Below are 25,382 nucleotides of genomic sequence, written 5' to 3'. Positions count from 1 at the left end.
TTAATAAAACTCCTGCTACATGGGAATGAAATCCAAGACCAGGGTTCAGTTCTGCTGGTGGTATTCTGATGCTAGTAAAAGAGCAGTCTGAAGTTACAGCCTCATAGTACAAATTCTGTGTACTATGGCATACTTCCATGCAGATTCCCTTGGTTAACTGACTGCAGAGAGCTACTCAAATTTACATGTGGGAAAATTATAACAGAACCAATTTTTCTAGATATTCCTAGGATGGGGAGGGGAGGACTGTTCCCAAGTAACCATCCTCTTCTCACCAACTTCCATAGAATTCTACAACTGAACAACCCCACATTAAAAGTATGTTCCAAAGAAAGCAGTGAAATGAAGAGGGAAAGCTGAAGTCTGAATTAGAAGAAAAAGATTAGATCACTTGGAGGAAAGGAAAAAAAAATTTCCAGTGATGACATAATTATAACAAAATATCCCTGACAGGAATGAAAATAGAAAGGGCTTGATGGTAGTTTAATTGCTTGATATAGCTTTTTTAAAAAAAATAATGTAGTATAGCACCTTATATCTGTTTGTTAAATTTCCCAGATAACTACCATTAATTACCATGATTTAAGTGGTATTACCAATAGGACTTGGAAATAGCTACCAAAACACTGACTACAATACCTAAATTTCATTAGATTTAATTACTGCAAAGTTACATCTGGTGAGGGAAACATAATTGTATAACTACCCTCAGCATTCTAACTGGAGTTCAGCCTCTGCATATTACATACTTAAGTATCTAATTTAGTTCCTAAAATTCACTCCAGTTAATAATGTGTAACTAGCAGAAACATAAAGAGACAGTGACAAACAGATCTCTATGAATTAAAATCAGGTCTAATTATGTGACCTTTCTGTGTCCCTTAGAGCCCTCCTGAGGGCAGGTATTTCAAGCAGCCTTGGTGACCAGTCTCAACAGTAACCATGTAAATGGAATGTGTAAGATGGGAAAAAACCAACTCCAGTTCTAATTAAGAAAGCATGTGCTTTATAACCTAAATTTTGTTATATTTTCTTCAATCTCCTTCTGAATGTCACTGTCATATTTCTCTAATTTAAAAGCAATCAGACAGCTTCCAAATAATTAAACAAAAACCTTTATCTCTCTAATTTTTACTTTGAATACAGCACCATGGGATTTCAACATAGTGCATGCAATTATAAATGCACACAATTTCTTTGAATGTTACTCTCAGAAATTAATCCAATACCAACACAAGGCTAAGAAATAGACTGAACTCCCAATATGCCAATGATGGGTAAAAGGTGCTTTATGGCAAGAATGTCCCCACTGCCATGGGCAGTGTTGTTTGTTAATATTGCTAATATTCAAAAGGTTTAACAGTACCAAATATTTTTAAGGACTTTCTCAATTTATGGTAATATGTACATATTTATAACTCCTGTCATGATCTTATATAACTTATTGTAACTTACACACTGTCTTCAGTATTACAGTATTTACTAATAAAAAATTAAACCTGGCACGAATAAATTTCATCATAATGGAATTCAACTAAGGCAACAATATTCTATAAGTAAAAAAAAAAAGCAGTTCATATCACATTAGAAAACTGAGATCAAAGTAAACTTGGAACTTTTTATTAGCAAAATACAATTTAAAAATAGCAGCCAGTGTTCTCTTTTTATCCACAGCAAAAGTGCTAATGTAAACAAAATAGAAATTGTAACAAGTAGGAAAATGTACGAAACATTCTAAGAAAGCTGAAATGTAAGATTTTGTAGAACTCACAACTAATATAAACAAAGAGGTGTAAAAAAAAGGGATGGCTCTGAAGAGTTCATGTACTAGACCAGTGTTAGCTGAAAAGAAAACCCTCAAAACTATGACTTTACTAATAATCTTCTATACGTTTCTGAGTTCATTCAAACACTAAGAAGCAGATTTACAGACAGTCACGGAGCACAAAATGGAAATTCCTAGCCCTGTATGAAACCCCACACCGCCATTGGCAGACCTTGCGTGAAATGAGCACTGTCTCTTTAAGCTCCAGGACCTGCTACACTTAAGCAGTCTGCAGCCAAGGAAAAGTTCTGAAGTTAAACTCTCAGGAGCAAACATTTTCTACTTGTGAAGTAAACTCTGTTGAAAGACAGCAGACTATGGTCCCACCAGTAAAAACAGAAAAGTTTTCAGCCAGTGACAGCTCTGCCTACAGACGAGAGGAAAAAAAAAACTGTCACAGACTCACTTTATTAAACCATATGCTCATTGCCCTGTGAAGAAAGCAGGGTCACTAATTAGTTCATTCTGTGAAAGAAGCCCCTCCTGATCCCGTTGACTTTTGTCCCCCTGGTTAGCTCAAGCTATTTCTGTCATGCAACTTGAAAATCACTGGAGGGAAGAAGATCGCCATAACAACCGCTGAAATGATCTTGTGGAATGTGTCTAGTGGCACTGGAATAACCTGAATATGTGCTCCAGATGTGTCGGCTGTCACGGAAAAAGTAAACACATCTGATGGACAACGTATGACTGGATGGCCTCACAGTTGACTCCAGAGAGTTGGGATGGAGGGGAGGGAAAGGAAAGGAGGCAGGGAAATGGAGTCAAGGGCCAGGCAAGAGTCACCCTGTGGACCTGTGCAGCCTGGCAGGCTGAGAGGGGCGAGGACTGGGCTTGATTGTTCCATTTCTGTCCCTCCTCTGAGTGGCCTCTGTGGGACTGCTGCAGCCTCTGTGCATTTCTGTCTGGCACAGACTTGTGAGCTTTTGGGAGCAAACTGAAATATGAACTTCTAGAGGGAGGGAGAGAGGAAGAGGGGTTTCTTGATGCTTGCTTCCTAAAGCTGGTGTGTCAATAGAAGGTTTTCTTTTTTTTAAGGCATTCTGCTTCTACATTCCCAGTCCCTTCTCAGAGAAATAACTTGGCCTGTCGCCTTCATTATACTATAAAGCAACACATTTTTCATGTTGCTGTAAAAAGCAAGCCTGAAGTTATATTTTCAAAACACGTTTAAGTTGTCCCCTCAACACAGATAGTCCCCCACTTTATCCACCTTTCTCAACATTGCTTTTAGTAGGTAATAAATAATACCTATTTACAGTTATCAACAGCATGTGTCTGTATTTCTAAGAAAAAAAAACATAAGGAAATAATCTTGGTTATGCTTAGCTTGGTTTTCCTTCCTACCTGAGAAAAAGGAAAAAAAAAAGAAAATATTAAAAAAAAAAGATGGTGCAGCTGATCAACAGTTAAGAATATATATGTAAAGGCAGTTTTCACTATTTGGACTTTATGATCCCAACCTAAAAGGCTGTAACTATCATGAACATACACAAAATCTGCAAGGAAAAACATGCACCTGTATGAGGCACTTAGGAAGATACCATAGAGTGTAAAATTGTCTGCCTGGGTCAATGCAGCTGTGGCATCAGGATACCAGTACAACATAGTACTAAACCAGTGTTTTGCTATAATTTCACAGAGGCAGGAGTAATCCATAGGCAAAATATCAAGAAAACTTTTCTTGAATTTATTCTGTACAGTCAAGATTGGCTCAGCCCAAGACTTCAGACAGGAACACACACAACCTCTGCCTTTGGAAGAAGTACTCTATGTTCAGGCACTCTGGGGCTGGATAAAGAAAACTTACATCTGGGGCCAATTCCTGTTAAACTCAAGCGAAATTAACATGTCATAGGAATTCCTCCATACATTCCATTAAAAAAAAGAGAGAAAATAGATTTTAAAATTTTCTTTAAAAAATGTTACTAAAATTAAAAAAATGTTAAAAATGTCACTAACTCCAGAATACAGTGATAATATAAATCCATATGGTCTTTTAAAAAATAGTTATCTATTTGTTTGCTGAAACATTTAAAAATAAAAATTTAAGTACTGCAAGTCATTAATTTTATAATCACGCCTCAATATTGAATTTACAAAAATAGTGTATATTGCCTGCTTCCTGGAAGACAAAACTAAGTGTCAATTGTCTCTTCCAAAAAAAGCATTCCAGAAATATTATTACAAAAATATAGGAAACAGAATATAGTTGAATAGAGATAATTACATTTACAAACAGCCTAACTTCAAACAATTTCCAGTGCTTGTTTGGTTAAAAAAGAAGTTTTCAAAACTCATCATTTTAATTAAATCTTGAGAAAAGGTCTCATGGTGATCCAAGATGGCTGACATGAAGAGGTTCCAAAAGTTTTGTCATTGCCTCTTTTTGAGTGAGATATCAGCAAATTTAGGACAAAGAAACACTACCAGCTAACAGTAATGAAAGTCCTGGTGGACTAGCCTTGATCAGCAGCAAATTAGTAAATCTTCAGCAGGGTTCCCTCTTTCCATATTTAGGCATAGTTTAACAATATTACCCAGACAACTACAGAACTAATCACTTGGAAAGACATATGGCAAGAAGACAAAGTTGCATCACTGCTGATCTCGCCACATAATCTTCCACATAAGGGGACCTCATTGGGAAACGACTGCAGACAGCCAAAAATGTGCCTTTCACAGGAAACTCTTTGCCTTTCAAGCAAATACAGCAAAACATAACATTGCCAAACAGCAAGCCAAACAACATAAAAGAACACAGTCTTCTATTAGTTAATGACTATCTGAGAAAAAAACCATAACTCAAACAGAATAAAAATTTTTAAAGTCTGTCTTATGACTTTTTTGGCCTCTAATTTCATCTAATATTGTCCAATGTTAAATTAGAATTATGGTAACAAGACCTTAAGGCCCTAGATTCCATGCAGCCCTAATGGGACAGACTCCCACATTCTGTAAAATAGAAAGGAATCACATAATTTTTTAAAATAATCTGGAGTACTGGATACTAAGCATGGAATTTTCTTCATTTAGTCTATGTTCACTGCAACAGTTAAAATAATCTTAGTTACACCAAACAGTTCTTTTGTTTATAATCAGAGAACTCTTATGCTTGGTCAGAATGGGACTATGCTTACACCTGGAGTGTCTACTCCAGTGAATGACTGAACCAAGTCCTAAGTGAGGACATGTACTGTTGAAAACCATACCTCCACAAATCTTGTTGCTTACATACATGCCTGGCTGCATACATATTCCAATATCATAATGGCTATACAACAAAGATATACACAATTTCTTGGAAAAAATTTAGAGTCTCTCCATGTTAATTGGTGTGGGCAGCCAATCTGTAAGTCACAGAAGTGAATGAATGACTCAGAAGTTAAGCAAAAAAATAACCAACTCATATACACCACCACCATGAAAGAGCAATAGTTCATAAATTCTCAATCTTAAAACTAAGCATAATGCCAAAGTAAAAAACTGAAAAATACTTATCTCATATTGCCTTACTCAGCTGTGCTGATGTAGCTGTGAATGTGTTGGCAATAGACAGGTTACAGGGCCAGCTCTGTGAGAAAGGCCAAGGGCTGCCTGTCCGATGGACCCACCGCAGAACACAGCTGAGCCCCTCTGCCAAGATGGTGATGCCTCAGGGGAAATATACTTAGGAGAGGGCAAAACACACTGAACAGGGAGAGTGGGGAGGAAAAAAAGATTAAGAAAAGCAGAGCAAACTCCAAAGTCAGAGAAAGAGGTAGAAGAGATGCCCCAGGTGACAGATCCCCCTGCAGCTCAAGGGGACCATGCTGGAACAGATGACAACACTGCAGCCTGTGGAGGGCCCCAGACCAGAACAGATGAATAATCCTTGAAGGCCCAGGGAGATGCCAGATTAAAAATTATTTTGCCCAGAGGTCTGCAGCACATGAAATCATCAATGCTGGAACAAGGAAAAACTATGAGGAGGAAGGAACAGCAGAGGAGATCTATTATGGACTGACCATAAAACTCCTGTTACCTATCCTCCTGCACTTCTTGTGGGGAGTAGAGAAGTGAGGAATAGGGAAATAAGTGAGAAGCTGGGTGGGAGTCTGGCCCTTAACCAATGCTAACTTCAAATCAACAAATGTCCATCTCATGGACATGAACAAAGGGCAAGGCACGTGCAAGGTATCATTTTGCAGTTGGGTTATTTAGTCCTTCCTAAACAATTCACATAACCCATCTATCTTAGGTCTCATTGTTCTGACTAAACACTTCTCATATCCTGCACGGTCATTATTGGCAATAATTTCTACCTTTAACAAGCAATGGAAAAGTCTTTCAATTAGTGAAGTAGGATTAGTACGAAAGTTTCACAGTAACTTTAAGTCTGGACTTCCAGTTCCATACTGTTAATGTATTTTATGTTACATTTGAGCATGTTTTGGTAACCTCACTGCCATCTTCATAACACAATGGACGTTTACTATGCAAAACCAATTTTTCTAAGGACTTTCACCTAAACAAAAATAGCTTTCAGATAATGTACAGAATGTTGGGAAGAATTTCAGTTGCTTTGTACAGACATTCTGCAGACAACCTACTTTTTTCTCCTCTTCAGTTGTGGCATGCATGCATTTACTATTCAAAAAATCATAAAGATGGATTGATTCAAAGTTTAGTTAGGACAATGGAGTAAGAAAAATCAGACTTCAAATAAAACATCTATATTAATTAAGAGTTCAGAAGAAGCACTTGAGCATGCTGAGGGGCACAGGAGAACACAAGTACTACTAAACTAAGGCTCCATCTGGTGAAGGAAACATTTTCAGGTACAGAAACTACAGCGGCAGATAGTAAAAGTCTACATTTTTACAACATCAGTTAGGCCAACTGTGAAGCTAGCTGCATCTTGTAAGTCTGTATGCTACTTTTATCACATGGGATACAATTCAAAAAGTAATACTCATCTGATTGACATCTTCTGAGAAAAAGTGGACATGGCCAAATCAGGAATTACTGAAAACTGAGATTCATAAAGCACAAGAAGACTATGCAAGTTTTAAGAAGCTACATAAATGGTATGGTTTGGCATAGTTCTAAGGACAGATATCAATTTCTGTTGAAGTCCTGGAGAAAAATTTATATTCATATTAATGCACTGACACAAAATCTGCCACAATACTCTATTTTAGAGTATTTTATATTGGTTTAGTGACTTTTTAGTTGTTGGACTATTTTTTTTAATTTACTCTGACTTTAATTCTATTCTTCTACTCAAACCAGTGAAGACAGTTGCTCCTGCATGCACCTGTTGAATTTACTGTGGTTCATTTCCCACTGATATAAATATCAAAGCTTCAGGAAAGCACTTTTTCATTTAAAGTAAAACCATTAGATGTTCCATGTCACTAATTTGGTTTATTCCTGCTGCCTTTTGCTTATTGACACCTGAAGTTTGCTCATCTCTCTCGCACATCCATCATTTATCAGAGGATAGTTCAGCTATCAGCTGGAGTACAGGCACTCCAAAATACTCCAAATAAGTATGAACAAGACATATTGTAGTCCTCTGCAGATCTTCAGAGTAAGTCTGCTCTCTCATGGAACTAGATGCTTTGTTATCTCCAAATTAGGCACAGACTTCATTTTGCACAGGGGAAGGGGTTCATTTCACCATCTATCATGTTTCTGGAATCCTTACTTTCCAGTTCAGACAGCACCAAGCATGCTTCTGAGTCTTTTCACAACTGAATTTTTATTGGTGTATCACACATCTGGCAGACATTTTTGGGAATGGGAAAGGGGAACATGTATTAATGGAGAGGATCAGACCCACCCTTACCTCTTGAGAGATTACTGATATGATATGATATTCATGGAATAATACACAGCATAACCTCCCTGTGTATGATTCTGGACAAAAATACATCCTTTTAGCTTCCACAATGCTCTTGAAAAATGAGGGTAATATAGCTGTAATACCAGAAAAATCAAAAAATGTTACATTCAGTTACTGTGTCAGACAAGTTCTGGATAGTGGTTCCTCCAACCCTTGCAATTACGCTAGGGACCTAACTCATGGTGAATACAACTTTTCATCTACATGGGATTGTTTCCTCTTGATACAATCAGAGCAGATGAAAAACAGATGCCGGGGGTCTAGTTTGATGGGATTTTGTTTTTAGGGATTTTTGCACAACAAAAGTCATTCAACTTTGTGGAGCTTAAAAATGCTGTCTTCCCAAGAGGCATAACTCAATAATACATTGCACACTAGCAAAAGACAACAGAACTGCCATACACACAGGTCTTTGAATCTTTCCATCCAGGTTTTTTTCATGTATATTAGAAGCAGATATTATATGCACTCATATTTATACACCGTAGATACACAATGACAAGTAAGACATCAGGATGTTTCAATGTTTCTCTACTTTTTTTGCTTGTGTTATAAAACATTTAAAAAAATAATAAACTTGCTTTGAAAGTTGCATCATTGAGGGGAGTAAAATGTAAAGCACTACAGGTTTAAATGTTTCAAAACAGATGTTGACACATGGAAGTTTTCTCTGTGTATATTAAAATTTGTTCAGAAACTTAAAAGTAACACAATGGATAACAGAGAGAAACCAGCAGCAGACTGAATAACTTCTAGTAAAACACATCTGCATTTTTTTTTGTGCCATATTTGTAAGACCAGTGCTGCAAGAGCTCCTGGGGTTCTTCTAGGCTCTTAACTCCAGAACTAAGACAAGGAATACAGCCACAATACAAAAGTCAATCCAACTTCTCCTACCCACATCCATTTTGACATTCCACACATTTACCTCAAAATCAAACCATATTTGTGCAAATTCAACTGAGTCCTTTCCATAAAGGATCTTGCCTTATTCTCCTCTAAGAAAAAGCACTATAGTAGAACTGACAATTACTGTGCATCTTACTAATTATCTTTGAAGTAGCAATAAGAATTGAAAAATGTGTATTTTCATTATTGCAATAATGGATATTATCAACACTTTGGATTTATAATTTGAATAATCTAACAGTGATAATGGTCTGCCACATCGAACAGTGAAAAAATACTTCCAGTATTCACATTATATTCATGTCCAGTACACGTATTACAGACAACACCAACCACAGGCCAAAATTTCTTCTCTTGCTACATGTTATTATGCATAGAAGAAAAACAATTTTTTTCCAGGCAGCATTTCTCTACTTGTTTTAGAGAGTTTAATAGTTTTATGTTCCTGTCAACTACCAGTTAATTTACTGATACAAATGTTTCTGTTATTGTCAAATGGTATTTACTCTGCCAATACCACTACTAGATGTTTCACTCATTCTGATTTTCTATATAGAAACCTTGAAAAATATTAATTGTCAGGACTTGTAAAACTCTCTCAGATTTGTGGGCAAGCAGGAATCACTTTCAGGCAAGGGTCATTCATTTTTAAGAAATCTGGAACTTGTACTTTGAATTTTAGTCCTTGTGGCATGACAAGCTTCTCAAACACTGAATGAATGGAAGTAATGTAGAATCTATCTGAGCCTTCAGATCAATAGCTCCATGGCTCTCTGTAACCACTACTGCTTGTAGTTTCATCTTCATTGACAAGATTTCTGTGACCAGAAGTGAAAACTGTCATGTCAGTTCCTCACTGCTAGTGCTCTGGAAACCTTCAGGTAAGAGTTTTTAGAGGAAAGATAGACTTAAAAATCAGAAGTTTAGGGAGAAGACCATAAATACCTTGCCTGTCTGAAAGAAAGCTAGAACAGTCACATCCAAAGTGATTCAAAGATAGGGACAAAACCATCTTCTTCCTTTACAGCAAGCAAAGGGGAAAAGAACACATCATTGAGGAGAAGAATGAATGACAGATAGAAGATGGGTTCCCTGAACTGGGATATAGAAAAATACCCAGCCTTCTTTCTTCCTCAGTGGCTGAGTAAGATGTACTTGTTTCTCAGACAACTCTACCTCCAATTTTCACATTACTGGAATAGCTGGCTTAGTTTTCAAAATTAAGTGTTTCAAATCCACATGTGAGTAGAGAGTTGTATAAACAGATAAGAAAAATAATAAAATTACTTAAAGTTCCAACAAGATAAATATTTTTTAAAACCCTACCAAAATCCTGTATGTGAAGTATGCTTTTTTATACTGGTAAATAATATTTTTTTTTCCCTGCAGAAATTAGGATTCTAAATTTTTGCATATATTCAAAGAAGAAAACTGAAGTTTAAAAATCACTGGAAGATCTTACTTGCAGTACACTAATCTTTCTTAGCAAGAAATATTAACTCAGTTGTGAACACATATAAAACTGGAATGCGGGACAGCATTATACTTTCCCTGGTCAGACTGACCCAGTCTTCTCCTTCCCTGAGCCCTTCTAAAACATGTCAGCTGTGGAGAGGAAAGTGGAAGATAAAACTATCTGACAAGAGACTGGAAATGTTTAAAAACACACCAAACATTTTGTTGTCAAAAACTTTCAAAGGAAGTGATTTAATTCACATTAATTTCAAAGATGCCACAAAGTAAAAGCCTTATTTGACAAAATCATGCCGCTCTCTTGCCATAGAACTAATAGACAGAAGGTTACATAACAGGTAAGTTATCTAAGAAACCTTTAACTGGAAAACAAAAAACAAACTTAAATTTCACATAATGAGAGACAACCAATCATTTTGTTATCAAACAAATAAAAAAATAAGTTTCCCCGTAAAGCAATCATTATTATAATAAATATGCTCATTATTTTTCTATATTGTGTAAAAAAAAATTAAATATGCATTTTGGAGAAATCCAAGAACTACTGTTGTAGTTTTATTAGAACAGTGATACCTACTGTATGAAAGTAACAGTTTTTAATGCACAACAGCAAGTAGCCATGCAACTCCCATAAAAATGAGGTCCCATAATTTAACAAAATCAGAACACAGCCTAACAATACTGTAATCTATTGTTAGCATTAAATGCTCAGTCCTAAGACTTTAATTGCAGCTACATGTGAGGCTCTGAGACTTAAGACTGGCAAAGTCTTTATTCAGCAGGCATGAACAAGGAGCACATATTTTTACATGCTGGTGTGTATAAATCATTGTTTGCTAGCCTAGCTCTAAGCACGCAGAGAAAAATTACACATAACTGCAAGACTAGCTCTTTCATTCTGCATGTACCTAGGAAAATTTATAGATACTCAAAGACATATACATGTATTCATACACACAAAACACAAGCAAAGGATGCTACAAAGGGAAAGACAAAAGAAATGTTGCTTTTCCCTCCAATTTCCATGCTTTCTTACTGATAAAAATTACAGTCTCCAGCTCCTTTTCTTTTTTCCTTTTCTTAAAGTAAGGAACTGAAAACAGCATTGCAGGCCAACAGAACTTAGCCAAGCGCTATGTACAGACATATTTTTGGAAGTTCAGAACCACCAAACACAATTTGCAGAAAGACAGCATGGCAACATAGGCCTTCATCTGAAGTGGAGATAACAGACACTTCAGAATACTGTGATTAAAAAGAAGTGGGTTATAATTACTACTCATGCAGAGGTACAGTTCAAAAACACCCTCTCCCCAGGTTTAAAACAAACACACACAGATGTCAAGAAACAACCATGAGATGATGCACTTAAAATAGTAATATCTGTTTACAAATTCAAGTTGCTGCTTGGTGGAAACTTGATTTCTGCAACATGTCCCCAAGATACAATCTAATACTAAAACTTATCCTGCGGTAGGTCTACTTTCCAATTACTAGAAGTAAGCATACAAGGTATATAATTAGTTATGACACTGGGACAGACATACATGTTTCAACACAGACAGAGCTCTGAACAAAGTTTTTGGCAGTATATGACAGAAGACTTAAATTGAAAGCTCAAAGGCAGGGTATACTGTATTATAAAAAAAAAAAAATAAACCACCCTGTAACTTAAAAAGTTCTCACACCAAATGATTTTTAAAGGTATGAGTATATTCAGCTGAAACACCCTTCATAAGCTGGAGAGAAAAAAAATATTGCCCTGAAGCACCAAAATGGGCTATATTACAAATTAAGAAAAAGAGACTCAATCCTTTGAATGGTTTCTTTTCTTTCAGTGAAAGGGTGTAATTCTTCCCTAAAGACTACATTATGACAAAACATTTATACAAATCAAAGAAGATTTCTTTAATGACTGTGGGCATGGGATCTTAAATCTGGGATGAAACACCAAATTCTATCAATTCTAAAATAAATTAGGCAAGGATTATACAAGTAGTACTTATCTTGGCATTAGAAAAGAAAAAAAAAAAAGAAAGAAAAGAAAAAAGAGTATTACTGTCAAAGACATATCATCAACATGCTTTCAAACAGCAGTCCCTGGAAGGGCCTTTAGTACTAACTTCAGAATAAGTGAGCTCTGAGCAGTTCAATTAGGTATCTAGTTTCTAAATGTTTTCATTTAAGCAACCAACAAGACACCAAATGAAGTATAATGGCAATGTCCATATGGATTAACCTTATGGTTGTCTTGTTTGATTCTACAGAAAGAATTAGACTTCAGCTAGTTTAAATCAGCTTCCTCAGATATTTGAAAGGGTCTTCTTGCTCTGCCATGTTCCCTACAAACAAGTACTTTAAAGGTCATTTTTTGAACAGGATGCCCATGATTACAGTTTTTTTAACAGGAAACACTGACACTGTCTCTTTAAATGAAATTCAAAGTCCATAAATTCATGATGTAGATATCTTGGAAAGCACACCTTAAGCTAAAACAATCATAATTGATACTTTTCCAGACTGAAATTCATTAAGCTAATATTTGCATAAGACACAATAGTAATTTTTTAGGGTTTTCCTCTATTTAGAAAACAGTTTACGTATTCTTGATATACAAATGAACCAGATATTCAATTTTGGTAACTATCTCATAGAACATAACAGCATAACATGTTTAATTTCACGCCCTTAGACAAACTTTGAGCAAAAAAATACATTGCCTTTCTAAAATGAATACAGTAATGCTCTTACTACAGTAACCTCCATCCTCTTAGATTAACATTACTTAGAGAGCTGATACAGCGCTGTTGGCAGAAATATTTCTTTTGTCAGCATACACCATGTCCTATCTAAACAAAATCTGACAATAACTCTCTTTTCCCTGCTTCAGATACTTAACAAAAAACATGGCCCTTGCCGAATACGTGGAAACCGTGTGTCTGTGATGTCACATACTATATATATATGAGGAAAGAAAGAAATTTTTCAAAGACATGAAGAGCACAGTATCACATACATATTTCATCTGAAGCTGAAATAGTTAAATGTTTATTTATATACATTTATATGTTTATTATATATATATATATTATATATATTTATATATATATAAATGTTTGTTTATAATTGTGGTACTATGGCTAACATGGCACTTAAACCATATAAGTCTTCCTCCGTTAAAACTAGTACTTTCAACATCATCCCAGAAACAGTTTACTTAACCTGCATAGTAGCTGGGTGGGCCACATTCAGCACTTTTTCAGTTCATGAATACAACAAGAAGGAAAGTAACCTAATTTTGGCAAAGCAAGAAACAAAATTGGCAGCATGTGGGTACACCCAAAACTATCAACCTGTGTTAGCTTCTCTAAACTCTGTCTGGCTCAGCAACCAGACCTTTACTTCTCAGTCTTACAAACAACAGTTTTCAAAAATTAGGATCATCTCAAGAGAAGGAAAGACTTCATCTTGCATAATTTGTGGGCATTGATCCTGCATTCAAGAGGCACTGGTGCACTTCAAGTGCTGTAAGTAAGTAAGAGCATAATGCTAGTATGAATAAATAAGAACTTACTGCAATTCAGTGCGCTCCAGAGCTACAGTGCACCTCAGGAAAACACATAACATAGAGCATTGCACTGATCAACCAGACCAAGTTTTACTAAGGATGGTTGGACCAGATGATCTGTGAGGTTCCTTCCAACCCAGTGTTCTATGACTATGGAGTTCATTCACAGATTTTGCTCGATTTAAGAGAGACTGGTATTTTTTGAATATTGCAGTATACTACAGAGTTACATTATTACCCACGTTTTCTTTCTTCACAATCAACATATGAATACATGCTACAGATGATAATATTATGCAGACCATACATTTAATGATATGCATTCAGTTGAGGGTTTTTTAACCCTGCAGCTTTTACTTACAGCAAAACTGCTCCCCTATTTCAGTTCTTACAAGTTGCTACACTAGAAGGATGACTGGACTTCTGTTAAAAACAATGTTTTTTCCTCAATTCTATGAGGTTTTGGATAAATAGCATGGTGACTCAGACACTATTCATGGAGTGCCTGTCTTTAGCGTGACATTAAAAAAGCCTGTTGAAAATATACCATAATTCAAGCTACCATGATCCCTTCAGAACAAAGTGCTAATACCATGGCTCTACTGTTTTCCAGCTCTGATAATTAAGACCGGACACTAAACTCATGAAAGCCAAAGGCAAAACACCCGTGAACTATTAGAAAACAATTACACAAAGAAGGAACCATCAGGTGACCAGGATACAGACTCACAGTGTATGAGTTAACTTGTAGCATGTCACATAGATTTACCAGCACTAAAACTGAGGTAAACTACATGTGATCAGGACAGTAAAAATCAGTTGAAAAGCTTTCACTTCCTACTGAGGGTTAGTAGAAGCAGTCTTCAGTAGGTATGTTCACAAGAACCAGGAATTTAGAAAGGTAAAAGTCTTTTTCAAGTCAATGTGAGATCTGGTAGTGACTGCCTTGCTGAGGGGGGATCTGTTCCATCAGTTCACTCTAAATAAGCTGCAGATGAAGTTTGTTCACTCCTGAATTGTCATATATATGCCATCTTTCTTTATGAGTAAGGTCCTAGAATGATACCTGGATTATGTCTATAATTCAATTTTGTAACATATTTTCTTGACATCTTGGGATGAAATTTCAATAAGCTAGATAACAGAGTTTTTTAAGTACTGAAGGCCAACAAAAACCATCTAACAGAACACTAAGTATTTCCATTGAAATTATGTAATACCTCAAAGGCACCAACTTCTACCTTACCTGAAATCAAGTTAAACAACACCTGAGTCTGTTTGCACTGGACTCATTTACTCTGCATACCTATCCCAGTGACTGCAATAGTGCAATTACATGAATGGTATTCAAAGAAGTTGGCTGTTAAGTAGTAGGACTTAATTTCAGCTGAGCTTCCATTACCCTTCACATAACTTATGAAGTTCTATGCTTTTTCCTGCATTTTGTCACCTGGTATTTCCCATTATTTTACGGTTATCCTCAGCTATAAATACTTATTTTCCCAACACCTTCTTACTAGGAACAGCAAGTTCCTAAAATTTTCACAGTCCTGAAGCTTTTTCACAGAAAATTCAGAGATACATAACAAAAACTAACCAAACGTGCACTATATGAAACATTCCCATGACAATATAATCACAATATATTTAAATGTACATTTATAACAGCAATAGAAACAAACATAAAAGGATGGAAGATCCTCTTTTGCAAGCCAATGAAATGCCAGACCAGTTTTGGTTACTCTTCTTTTATAATGTATTACAAAAGGCATAATGTTGTGCTTTTTATGAAATATTGCCATCACAAATGGGAGCCATCAGATTTCTTAAAAGAAAGGAAATCCTTAAATTAGGCAAGTATCTACAAGGATTCTTCTACAAATCCAATTCAACACTGCTTTCAAGACAAAATATCCACAAGAGCTGGCCCTTCACAGAATTAGAGAACTATGAGAGGCTTGGTTGTTAGCAGGTCTCATTATCATTACTATAATATATTTATAAGACACAGATTCACAACACTGGCTTTTGTTTAAATAATGTCCATGGAAACATATTCAAATCACAGAATAAGATAACTCAATATCTCAAAGGAAACTCAGTGCATTATATGAGACTGTTGAGAAAAAGGGTTTACAATATACAGAACAGATAAGAAAGCTAGAGAATAATGAAAATAAAATAAGAAATGCGAAACTACAAACAGAAACCGGTATTTGCTAAAACGTACTCCTAAGATTAGAGAGGTACAATATTTGTTTCCCTTTCAACAGTGCAGTAAATTTCACAATTTTTAGAATGGATCTGTATCTTACTTTTATTCAAGAACTAGAACTACCCAAAAAGCTTTCCTGGTAACAAAAATTTCAGTCCAGAAAAAACATTATGCATACATATATATATTAATACTTATGTATATCACTGAATCAGAATCACAAAATAGGGAAGGTTGGAAGGGACCACCAAAGAGATCATCTGGTCTAACCTGACTGCTGAAGCATGGTCATCTCAGAGCACATGGCACAGAATTGCATCCCAGTCGTTCTGGAGTATCTCCAGTAGGGAGACTCCATAACATTGATGGGCAATCTGTGCCTGTGCTTGATTAGATGCACAGTAAAGAAGTTCTTCCTCATGTTCAGGTGGAACTTCCGGTGCATCAGTTTCTGCCCACTGACTCTCATCCTATTCCCTGGCAGCACCGAGCACAGCCTGAATCCATCCTTTCGACACCTCCCTTCAGACAATTGTATGCATCGATGAGGTCCCTGCTCAGTCATCTCTGCTCAAGGCCGAACAGGCCCAGCTCCCCCAGCCTTTCCTGATAAAAAGATGCTCCAGTCCCTTAATCACCTTTGTCACCCTCTGCTGGATCTGCTCCATCAGCTCCATGTCTCTCTTGCACTGAGGATCCCAGAACTGGATGCAGAGCACCAGATGTGCCTCCCTAGGGCTGAGTCCAGGGGGAATATCTGAATGCATTTATGTATGTATGTACTGTATGCATACCATGTATATGAGCGTAGGTATCTATGTTTGTGTATATTTATATGTTAACGAGTTTATATGGAAATATGGTGTATGCACTTACCATAATATGTTGTATAAATATCTACACACACAAACACAAAGAGGAAAGTTGCAGCAGAATTTCTGAAAGTTTTTCCTTCTAGTCCATCTGCAGGTCATCTTTCTATACTGGCCACTGGTAAGTTTTTCACAAACATTAAGTTGCTTCTCAAAATAACTTTGCATTAAATTTAAGCATCAAATCAAAATCATTCTCGCAACATGTAAAACAAAAGAAACATACAAACTTAGTACTAGCAAGGGCCCTCTGTCAATGAGTCCGAAATGTGCTAGCCACACTAGAACACATTTGGAGATGAGATAGGAACTTCTAAGCCAGTAACAGCCAATAAGTAGACACCAGGGAAATATCTCAATGAAATTTAGAGGTGCTCCTCTAAGAAGGTGATTTGGCCAACAATCCAGCTTAAGTGCCTCTACACCAATGCATGCAGCATAGGCAGCAAATAGGAGTAGCTGGAAGCCACCGCGCTGCTAGAAAGTTATGACTGAGGTGCCATTACTGAAACTTGGTGGGATGAATCCCATGACTGGACCCTCTGGGAAACTGCCCTCAGGGGCAAGGAAGTAGAACACAGCTGGCAGATCTTTAATGAAGTCTTCCATAGAGCATAAGACCTAGCAAGGCTCAGGAACGAGAATTCGGGCAAAGAAGGCAGGAGATGGTATGGCAGAATAGGGAACTGTTGGTCAAACAGTGAAAATGCAGTGGCAGTGAAGCAGGGACAGGTCTTCTTCCTGGGAAGAGTGCTGGGGTGCTGCCCAGTTATGAAGAGATGGGGTGAAGAAGACCAAGGCAAAAGTGCAGTTCGCCTCGGCAAGGCACACAAAGAATCACAAAGGCTTCTACAGATACGTTAACCAGAATGGGAAGGTCAGAGAAGGTATACCCCCTCTGACAAACAAGTTGGAAAACTGGTAGCAATGGATGAGGAGAAGGCTGACAACTGAACAACTTTTTGCCTCAGTCTTCACTGGCAACTTCTCTTCCCACACCTCTTGAGTGGATGAATCTCACAACAGGGATTGGGGGAGCAAAGTGCTTCCCACTGTAAGACAAGATCAGGTCTGTGACCATCTGAAGAACATAATCACGCATAATTCTATGGGACCTGATGAGATGTATGCCATACTCATAAGGAAATTGACTGATGTAGTTGCCAAGCCACTCTTCATGGTGTTTGAAAAATCATGGCAGTCAGAGGAAGTCTCAGGTGACCGGAAAGGGGGAATCATTGAACCCATTTTTAAAAGGCCAGAAAGAAGGACCCTGGCAATGACCGACCTGTCATCTCCCCTCTATGCCTGGGAAGATCATGGAACAGATCCTTCTAGAAGCTCTGCTAAGGCACATGGAAGTCAGGGAGGTGATTCGAGACAACCTGTACTGCTCCATCAAGGGAAAATCTTGCCGGATCAACCCAGTGGCCTTCTATGATGAGTGACGACATCAGTGGACAAGGGAAGGGCTATGGACATCATTTATCTGGACTTCACATAAGTTCCTTGACGCTATTTCCCACAATATCCTTTTCTCTAAATTGAAGAGATATGGATTTGGTGGATGGACTGTTTGGTGGATAAGGTGAATAAGGTGGACGGTTGCATTCAGAGGGTATTGGTCAATGGCTCCATATCCCAATGGACACCAGTGACAAGTGGTGTCCCTCAAGCGACAGTATTGGGATCAGTGTTATTTAATGTCTTCAGTCATTAAATCAATAACTTTGATCAATGGCACAGACAGGGGAATCGAGTGCATCATCAGCAAGTTTGAAAACGACACCAAGCTGAGTGGTGTGATTGACACCTGATGGCCAGGATGCCATCCAGAGGGTCCTGGACAAGCTCTAGGAGTGGGTCCATGGGAATCTCATGAGATTCAACAAGGTCAAGAGCAAGGTATTGCACCTGGGTCAGGGCAAGTCCCGGTACCAACACAGACCAGGGAATTAAGGAAAGAGAGCACCCTTGAGGAGAGTGACTTGGGGGGCTTACAGGGATGAAAAGCTGGACATGAGCTGGCAATTTGTGCTTGCATTCCAAAAAACCAACTTTATCCTGGGCTGCATCCAAAGCAGCATGGGCAGCAGGCCAGGGAGGGGATTGTACACCTCTGCTCTGCTCTGGTGAGACCCCACCTGCAGTGCTGCATCCAGCTCTGGGGTCCCCAGCACAGGGGGGACATGGAGCCGTTGGAGTGAGTCCAGAGGAGGGCTGACAAGTTCATTATAGGGATGGAGCACCTCTCCTATGAGGAAAGGCTGATACAGCTACGATATTTCAGCCTGGGGAAAAGGCTTTGGGGTGACCTGAAGTCACCCCAAGTACCTGACAGGAGCTTATAAGAAAGATTAAGAGAGACTTTTCATATAGAAATGTAAGGGTAATGGCTTCAAACTGAAAGGGTGTAGGTTTAGTCTAGGTATTAAGGAGAAATGTGTTACTGTGAGAGTGGTGGGGCACTGGAACAGCTTGTCTAGGCAATTTGTGGATGTCCTGCCTCTGGAAAGTGTTCAAGGCCAGGTTGGATGGAGTTTTGAGTAATCTGATCTAGTGAAAAGTGTCCCTGCCCATGGTGGGGGGTTGGAACTAGACAATCTTCAGGGTTCCTTCCAACACTAATCATTCTATGATTTTACGATTTTGCTTGTTATGAGCTAAATTTGTGTTTCTTTGTTATAAACTTATCACAACAAGAGTAAAAACAATCCTAAAAACTGCTTGAATTTAAAACTGAAGTCTGAAGGTGAATAGTTGTAACCCTCACATCCTTGAGGCTGAACTCTAGGTGAGGGTTAAAACTATTGTTGTGAGGTGAGGACAAGAGTAGTTCTCTTGACTCCACCACCCAGCAAGCTTCTCTCTTGCAACTGTCTGACCTAGTGTAATTATATTCTTTGTGAGTGTGGCAAGAGCTTCATGAGAAGAGTGATTTTTTTTGACCCTCCATGTTTGACAATGAGAAGACATTAACTGCCTGTGTGTTCCATAGGTTTGTCTAACAGACTCAAAAGTCCTCTGTAAAGCCCAGAGGCTTCCAAATACTGCATGGAACTCACAAATTATACAAAATTCATCCCACCATACTTCCCACACCTGTGAATCATTAGCAGGAAAAGAGCCATGAAATTCCACATACAAGTAACATGAGAGAACGTGAAAGTTGTGCACAGTTGGAAAGAGGCAAGCCTCTTGTCCTGCTGCTGGGGTGACTAGAGATAGAATGTCCAGGTCCTTCCAGCATTATACTATCAATCTCACCCACCTCCTTCCCTGCTATCACCTGCATCAGAGACCCTATTATTCATCTCTTGTTTTTAAATGACTACTACTAGAGCATTCACAAAGGCTGTCCATCAATCTACAGGAGATGGTGAGCAGTTTCTTCCCATTTTATGACCCCCAATCCAAACCACAAAGAACCAGAAGATCACTCCCATCCCTGCTACTGTCATACTGACCACACCACTGCAAAAGTGTCCACTCAGGAACTGAAGAAATTCTTGCTTATGAAGAATCATCTGATATCACAAATCCCTTAAATATACCAGCTGATAAATGAGATTCACCACTGATACACAAACTAGTATGAGTTACATGTAGATAAGAGGAAATATTGAAGGTTGTAACTTATGTTCCAAAGGCAAAAGTTAAAAAATAAGTGTCATTTAAGTAAAGGAACAGAAACCTTTAAATCACACATCGCTTATCTGCTATTGCTTCCTGTTCCTACTTAACTTTCTTGCTGTCTTACCATGTGAATTACATTAGCTTAGACTTAAATTCACTTAGAAGCTTTTAGTTACATAACATATGTAATTCTACACACTGAGTTTTAATATTTGCACCAAAGTGAGAGGAAAATCTTAATGCCAGTTTCTGTACTGAAAAACATAAATTACTCAGACTCTTCACACTGCTTATATAATCACTTAGCCAACTGGCTTGTAGTGTCATTTATTTTGATCAGGCATATTTTGTGGGATATCAGAAACAGGGTATCTTCAAAAGCTGGCTCAAAATACAGCTGCTAACTGAAATATAGTTACAGCCTAACAAAAAAGTTGAAAGTTTTCACTTTTACTTATGCAGTATTTGCTTTTTTTTTCTAATTCTTAGCATCTCTAGCAGAGCAGCAAAACATTTTCCAAAATGCTCTCTAGGATTCCGTACAGAATCTCATTCTGGAGAGTTAAGTATTATCAGTAGACTTTTAGAAGCATATAATTGGCATCAGAACAGTAAAAAAGCACTGCTCAGCTGTATTGTAAACTATAAATTACTGTTCATAATAATAACTTTCCAAACATACAGTTGGGGTATATGCCCACTTGACTAGTATTAGGAATATACCTGCAACTCCACAGTGAGATGAATAACAAAACCTTTCTTTAATAAAATTGGCACACTGCCACTACAAAGTCAATGGAGTTAGACCAGAAAGAGTCTATCAAAACAACTACACAAGTAATTACTTAGTAATGAAATTTTACATGTCTTAACAATAAAGAGTGAAAAAGCACTTTCAGGAAAATATTTTCCTTAGTTCAAAAATGGCACTAATCAGGGGTTCCAAATTAATTTACCTTAAATTTATTATACCTCAATTCAATTTCAAAGTAGTTTTATTGCAAAAAAATCACCAGGCTAGTTACAGTAAAGAGAAGTGGTTCATCATGCTGAGCACATCTTTCTAAATGTCAAATGCTACATTTCAACAGGAAAATTTATTTGATTCCTAACTGGCCCTTTCATCTTTGATTTGGAAACCATGTAGTAAGTTTTAGACTCATCAAAGCTAATATCAGTCTAGTAATGAAAGGATGTTTTAAACTAAGGGAACTTTTATATTTGTTCCAGATCATGTCTGAAGATTTTTTTTCCATTTAAATATTTGTCTAATTCAAATCACAAAATACAGAAGCTTCTCTTTTAATTTCAGGAAACTGGAATGAAGTATCAGCGTCACAAATGTTTCCAGTGTTTGAACAAGAAATATAAAAAGACTACTTTTGCTGAATTTTCTCTTAAATGCATTTTTCTTTGGATGCACTTGTTCCTACAACCAACTATTATACCGCTGGTCACTTTGGATTCTATGTTCTGAATTAAAGCAAAAGGTGCAGCCAGGCCTTACTTCTTTAACATAAAAATATCAAGAGCTAAAAAGCACAGAATTCCTATTAATGAATGATGACCACTCATACTTTCAGGTGATGTTAATCGAAAATGTTCATCTGAAATAAGGAAGTTTTAAAGAATTTTCCTGTAGCCCACTAGATTTATAATCTTCAAAATCTTCCTAGCATGCTATGAAAAGTGCAAAGTAGGTGACTAGACTTTATTCAACAGTTTAACAAAACTTTAACTCCACTGGTTTCAGTGGCTTTACTCCCACTTTCAACCTTGCTGTGAATAGGAGCAATATGAGAGCCTAATGTTTTATATAGAATGAAGGAGTGCTATTAAAATTATAATTTAACTATAAACATATAGGTCTAATTTTGTTTTGGCTGAAATCTCCTCATGAAAGTTGTATGAAGTTATACATCATATTGTGATAATGCTACTGATAAAAATGTAACTGAAATGCATTCTAAAAGGTCAGCTAGAGGGAAGTCAGGAATAAGCATGTATTTTTTGCTATTATATAAACTGAGAGCTCAGAGTTCACTTAGATTTGGTTAACGGGATAAGATGGGCTTCAAGAAACTTCAGAAGCAAAATGTATGTGAATATTCTGCTGGATTAAATGGAGGATGTGCCTCAGTAGAATGAGGAAGTTGCATCACAACTAGTAATTTTGGCTCTTTGGGTAGCAAATGTAGAATAAACTATTTAGATGGACCTAGGTATTCTTAGCCAAATTTATGCCTCAGAAAAGACCATGACAATGCTTTTACAAAATCAAGAGTGAACTTTCAAGTTTTCCTAAGAGGAATATTTTAAAATGTATCGGAATCCATATTAGCAATTTTTTTTAAAGTAATTTGAAAGATTTGCAGCTTTTGATCCAAAAACAATTAAATACAAACAATTGTCATAATGTGTATTATTGAGGACAATTTAAAGTACATTTTAGCCTGGCAGCTTAAAAAGTGAAAAGCAAACATTTCTAAGTCATAGAAAGCATATTTTCTTTGAAAATCGCACTTAAATGAAACTAACGTGATTGACAAGTACCTTGCAAGCAAGCCTTGGCAACACTTAGTGCAAATCCATCTCTTCACCATTTTAAGAGAAATTCCTTCACAACTGTTTGTCTTTGCAATAACTCCTACAAAGCTCATTAGTGCCAGCCTTGGTTTATCCCCCATGTTGTGCATTTATCTCTGGGATGCATTATCAACATGTGGCACATGTCCTTGACATGCACAGAAGAGTTGCACCCCAGGATAGCAGCATGCATGACAATAGTGTTGACTCTTACTCCTTTATGGTTGCTGGGATGTAACCGAGAAATCTAATAACTGTGACAGTAGGCCTTTAGGTTTCTCCTTGCCTTTCCAGACAGTGAAGCTGCACAGACACTAATGAAAGGTTAAATGAATAGGAATAGCTGACAAGAGGTACAATAAAGAAGGGACTTGGTAATCCACAGACACTGAGCAGAGATCCTTGGCTCAAGCCGAGAAAGGACAGCACATCGTCGAGTCACAATATTTAAAACAGCTTGCTATACACAGAGGCTTTTGTGTCTGGGTACATGTCTGGCTTTGGAAGAAAAAAAAAGATACTGAAAAGAGATTTCAGCATGGGGCACTTTGGCAAATGTCAGGTCACAAAAGGGAAAAATGTTTTTTGTTTGCTGTTACATCTCTGTATTCAACAGTAAAGAGCATTGACTAAGAGCACAAATCAAAAGTTTCAAAATAATACATATTTGACATATAATAAAGTTGCAACACTAATTCAGTGTGATTCCAGCTGACAGCATGACGGGTGTTGTACATACACCCAGCTTCATTTACAGCTGATAACAGTGAATAATATGCTTTGCATACCCTTTAAAACTTCCCATAGCTGAAGATTTTCTAACAGGCCTCGCTTCTACAGTTTTATATGCAGCAGAACAGTAAACCTAACCAATTGCAATACTCTGCAAAAACATAGCTGAACTTCCAGACAGTGCACCAGACCATGGTGACTTAAAAACTTTTTAGTGGTTAGCTTATGGCATTTTGATTTCACTTCGCTTGTGACTTACAAATCAGCACTATGAACATTCTAGTTTTCATAATGAAAAAATAATTGCAATGCCCAGCATGGTTTTAAAACTTCTCTAGCTTTTTCATAGTTTTCTACAAAAATGTGATTTAAGTACATAGTAGGACATTAAAAAAAATTAAAGAAACAGGAAGAACTCTCTAAAGTAACGAATCAGAAGCAAATCTGATCGTTACCTGAATTTGTGTGAGTTCTTTTTCCATAACATATTTCAAGAGAAAAGTACTGAAATAGATGCTGCAGATGAAAAGAATTCTCTCTCAAAATCCTTGATTTACCTGGAATAAAAAAAAAAAAAGTATTTACATATCTATCTGGAGTATAAAATATACATATTTATAATATGTGGTGAGAGTATTATGGGAAGATTCTAAATGAGAGAACCTCTTTGAACAACCACATTAAATTACAGCAGAAGTCCTGAGTGTACTAAGATTCTAATAATCAACAAATAAAGGGTTTTACTAGCACAGCACATAATGAGAGCTACTGTGTGAGAGATAAAGGAGACAAATATGGTACTTTATCTCACTGGATTATGTAATTTACTGAAATGGTAAATAAGTTTGTCCAAAGTAATACTTATAAAAGCTGCCATATAAATATTAAGCAGCAATTATGATCAATGCATTTTTAGAAAAAAATATGTCAGAATTTAGGTGGGATGAAACTGACACAGAATACAAGGTTTAGACAGATGCTTTTTATTAAGCCATGTTAAATGCTATTCTTCTAAATTAAGTACAAATTCCTGGCTAGATTAGAAAGTTATACACATTTCCAAAATGACAGATACACTCTATTTGTTTTGTATTTTATGAGGAACCTTTTGTATTTCCAGACGCACATTTTTTTCCTAACACATACTAATAGCAGACATTAAATCAAATTAAATCATTAAATAAAAGGTTCTGTGCAAACCTGCAGACTGAAAGTCAGGACTCTCATTAAACAATATTCAGTGATGAAAAGACTTCACATTCTAGTGACACTGTCCAAAGTGCAAAAGGGAAAGGGACACTGCCAGAAACGCCCATCTTTGAGACGAAAGAAAAATAAATTTGGGTTTTGTACAAAATCCAATGTTTTACTTGGACTTGTTTTAATGTAATTGCTTTGCTGTTGGTCATTTCTGCTTTGTTTGAAATTCACAAGATCTGTAGTCAGCCACAAATCCTACTGACATACACAGATACATAACACAAAATAAAGCCATCTCAAAGTCTAATTTCTAGATCTTTGGCATTGAAAAATAGTTAGCAGTTCAGCTCTCCCTTATTCAGAATATTTTTCCCCTTTTTCTTACCTATGGCATATCTAATAAAATCTGGAAGCTCCCTCTAGCTCTCCAGAGGAGCTTAACTGACCAATGATCCTTTACAGTTCCTTTCCATTTT

The 25,382-nt window shown here is 37.0% G+C and overlaps 1 protein-coding gene across 8 annotated transcripts in view; it reads right to left on the bottom strand.

Moving 5' to 3' along the window:
• The window catches only part of BNC2 (basonuclin 2), a 349,580-nt gene that overhangs the window by 319,037 nt on the left and 5,161 nt on the right, over positions 1-25,382 (bottom strand). For 4 of the 8 annotated variants that reach the window (XM_019281985.1, XM_019281977.3, XM_019281973.1 and 1 more), the window contains exon 1: positions 16,519-16,572. The exons of 3 other annotated variants lie outside the window; for them this stretch is intronic. In XM_019281985.1, coding sequence (XP_019137530.1) covers positions 16,519-16,557 — 39 coding nt within the window. In that variant the 5' untranslated portion in view covers positions 16,558-16,572. Of the gene's footprint in view, positions 1-16,518; positions 16,573-24,161; positions 24,264-25,382 lie in introns of those variants that run through there. One more of the 8 variants, XM_010392978.3, reaches the window with a different exon arrangement.

Source organism: Corvus cornix, chromosome Z (assembly GCF_000738735.6).
Source record: "Corvus cornix cornix isolate S_Up_H32 chromosome Z, ASM73873v5, whole genome shotgun sequence".
Classification (NCBI taxonomy): Eukaryota; Metazoa; Chordata; class Aves; order Passeriformes; family Corvidae; genus Corvus; species Corvus cornix.
Note: the sequence above shows the minus strand (reverse complement) of the source record. Positions and strands in the feature narration are given on the sequence as shown.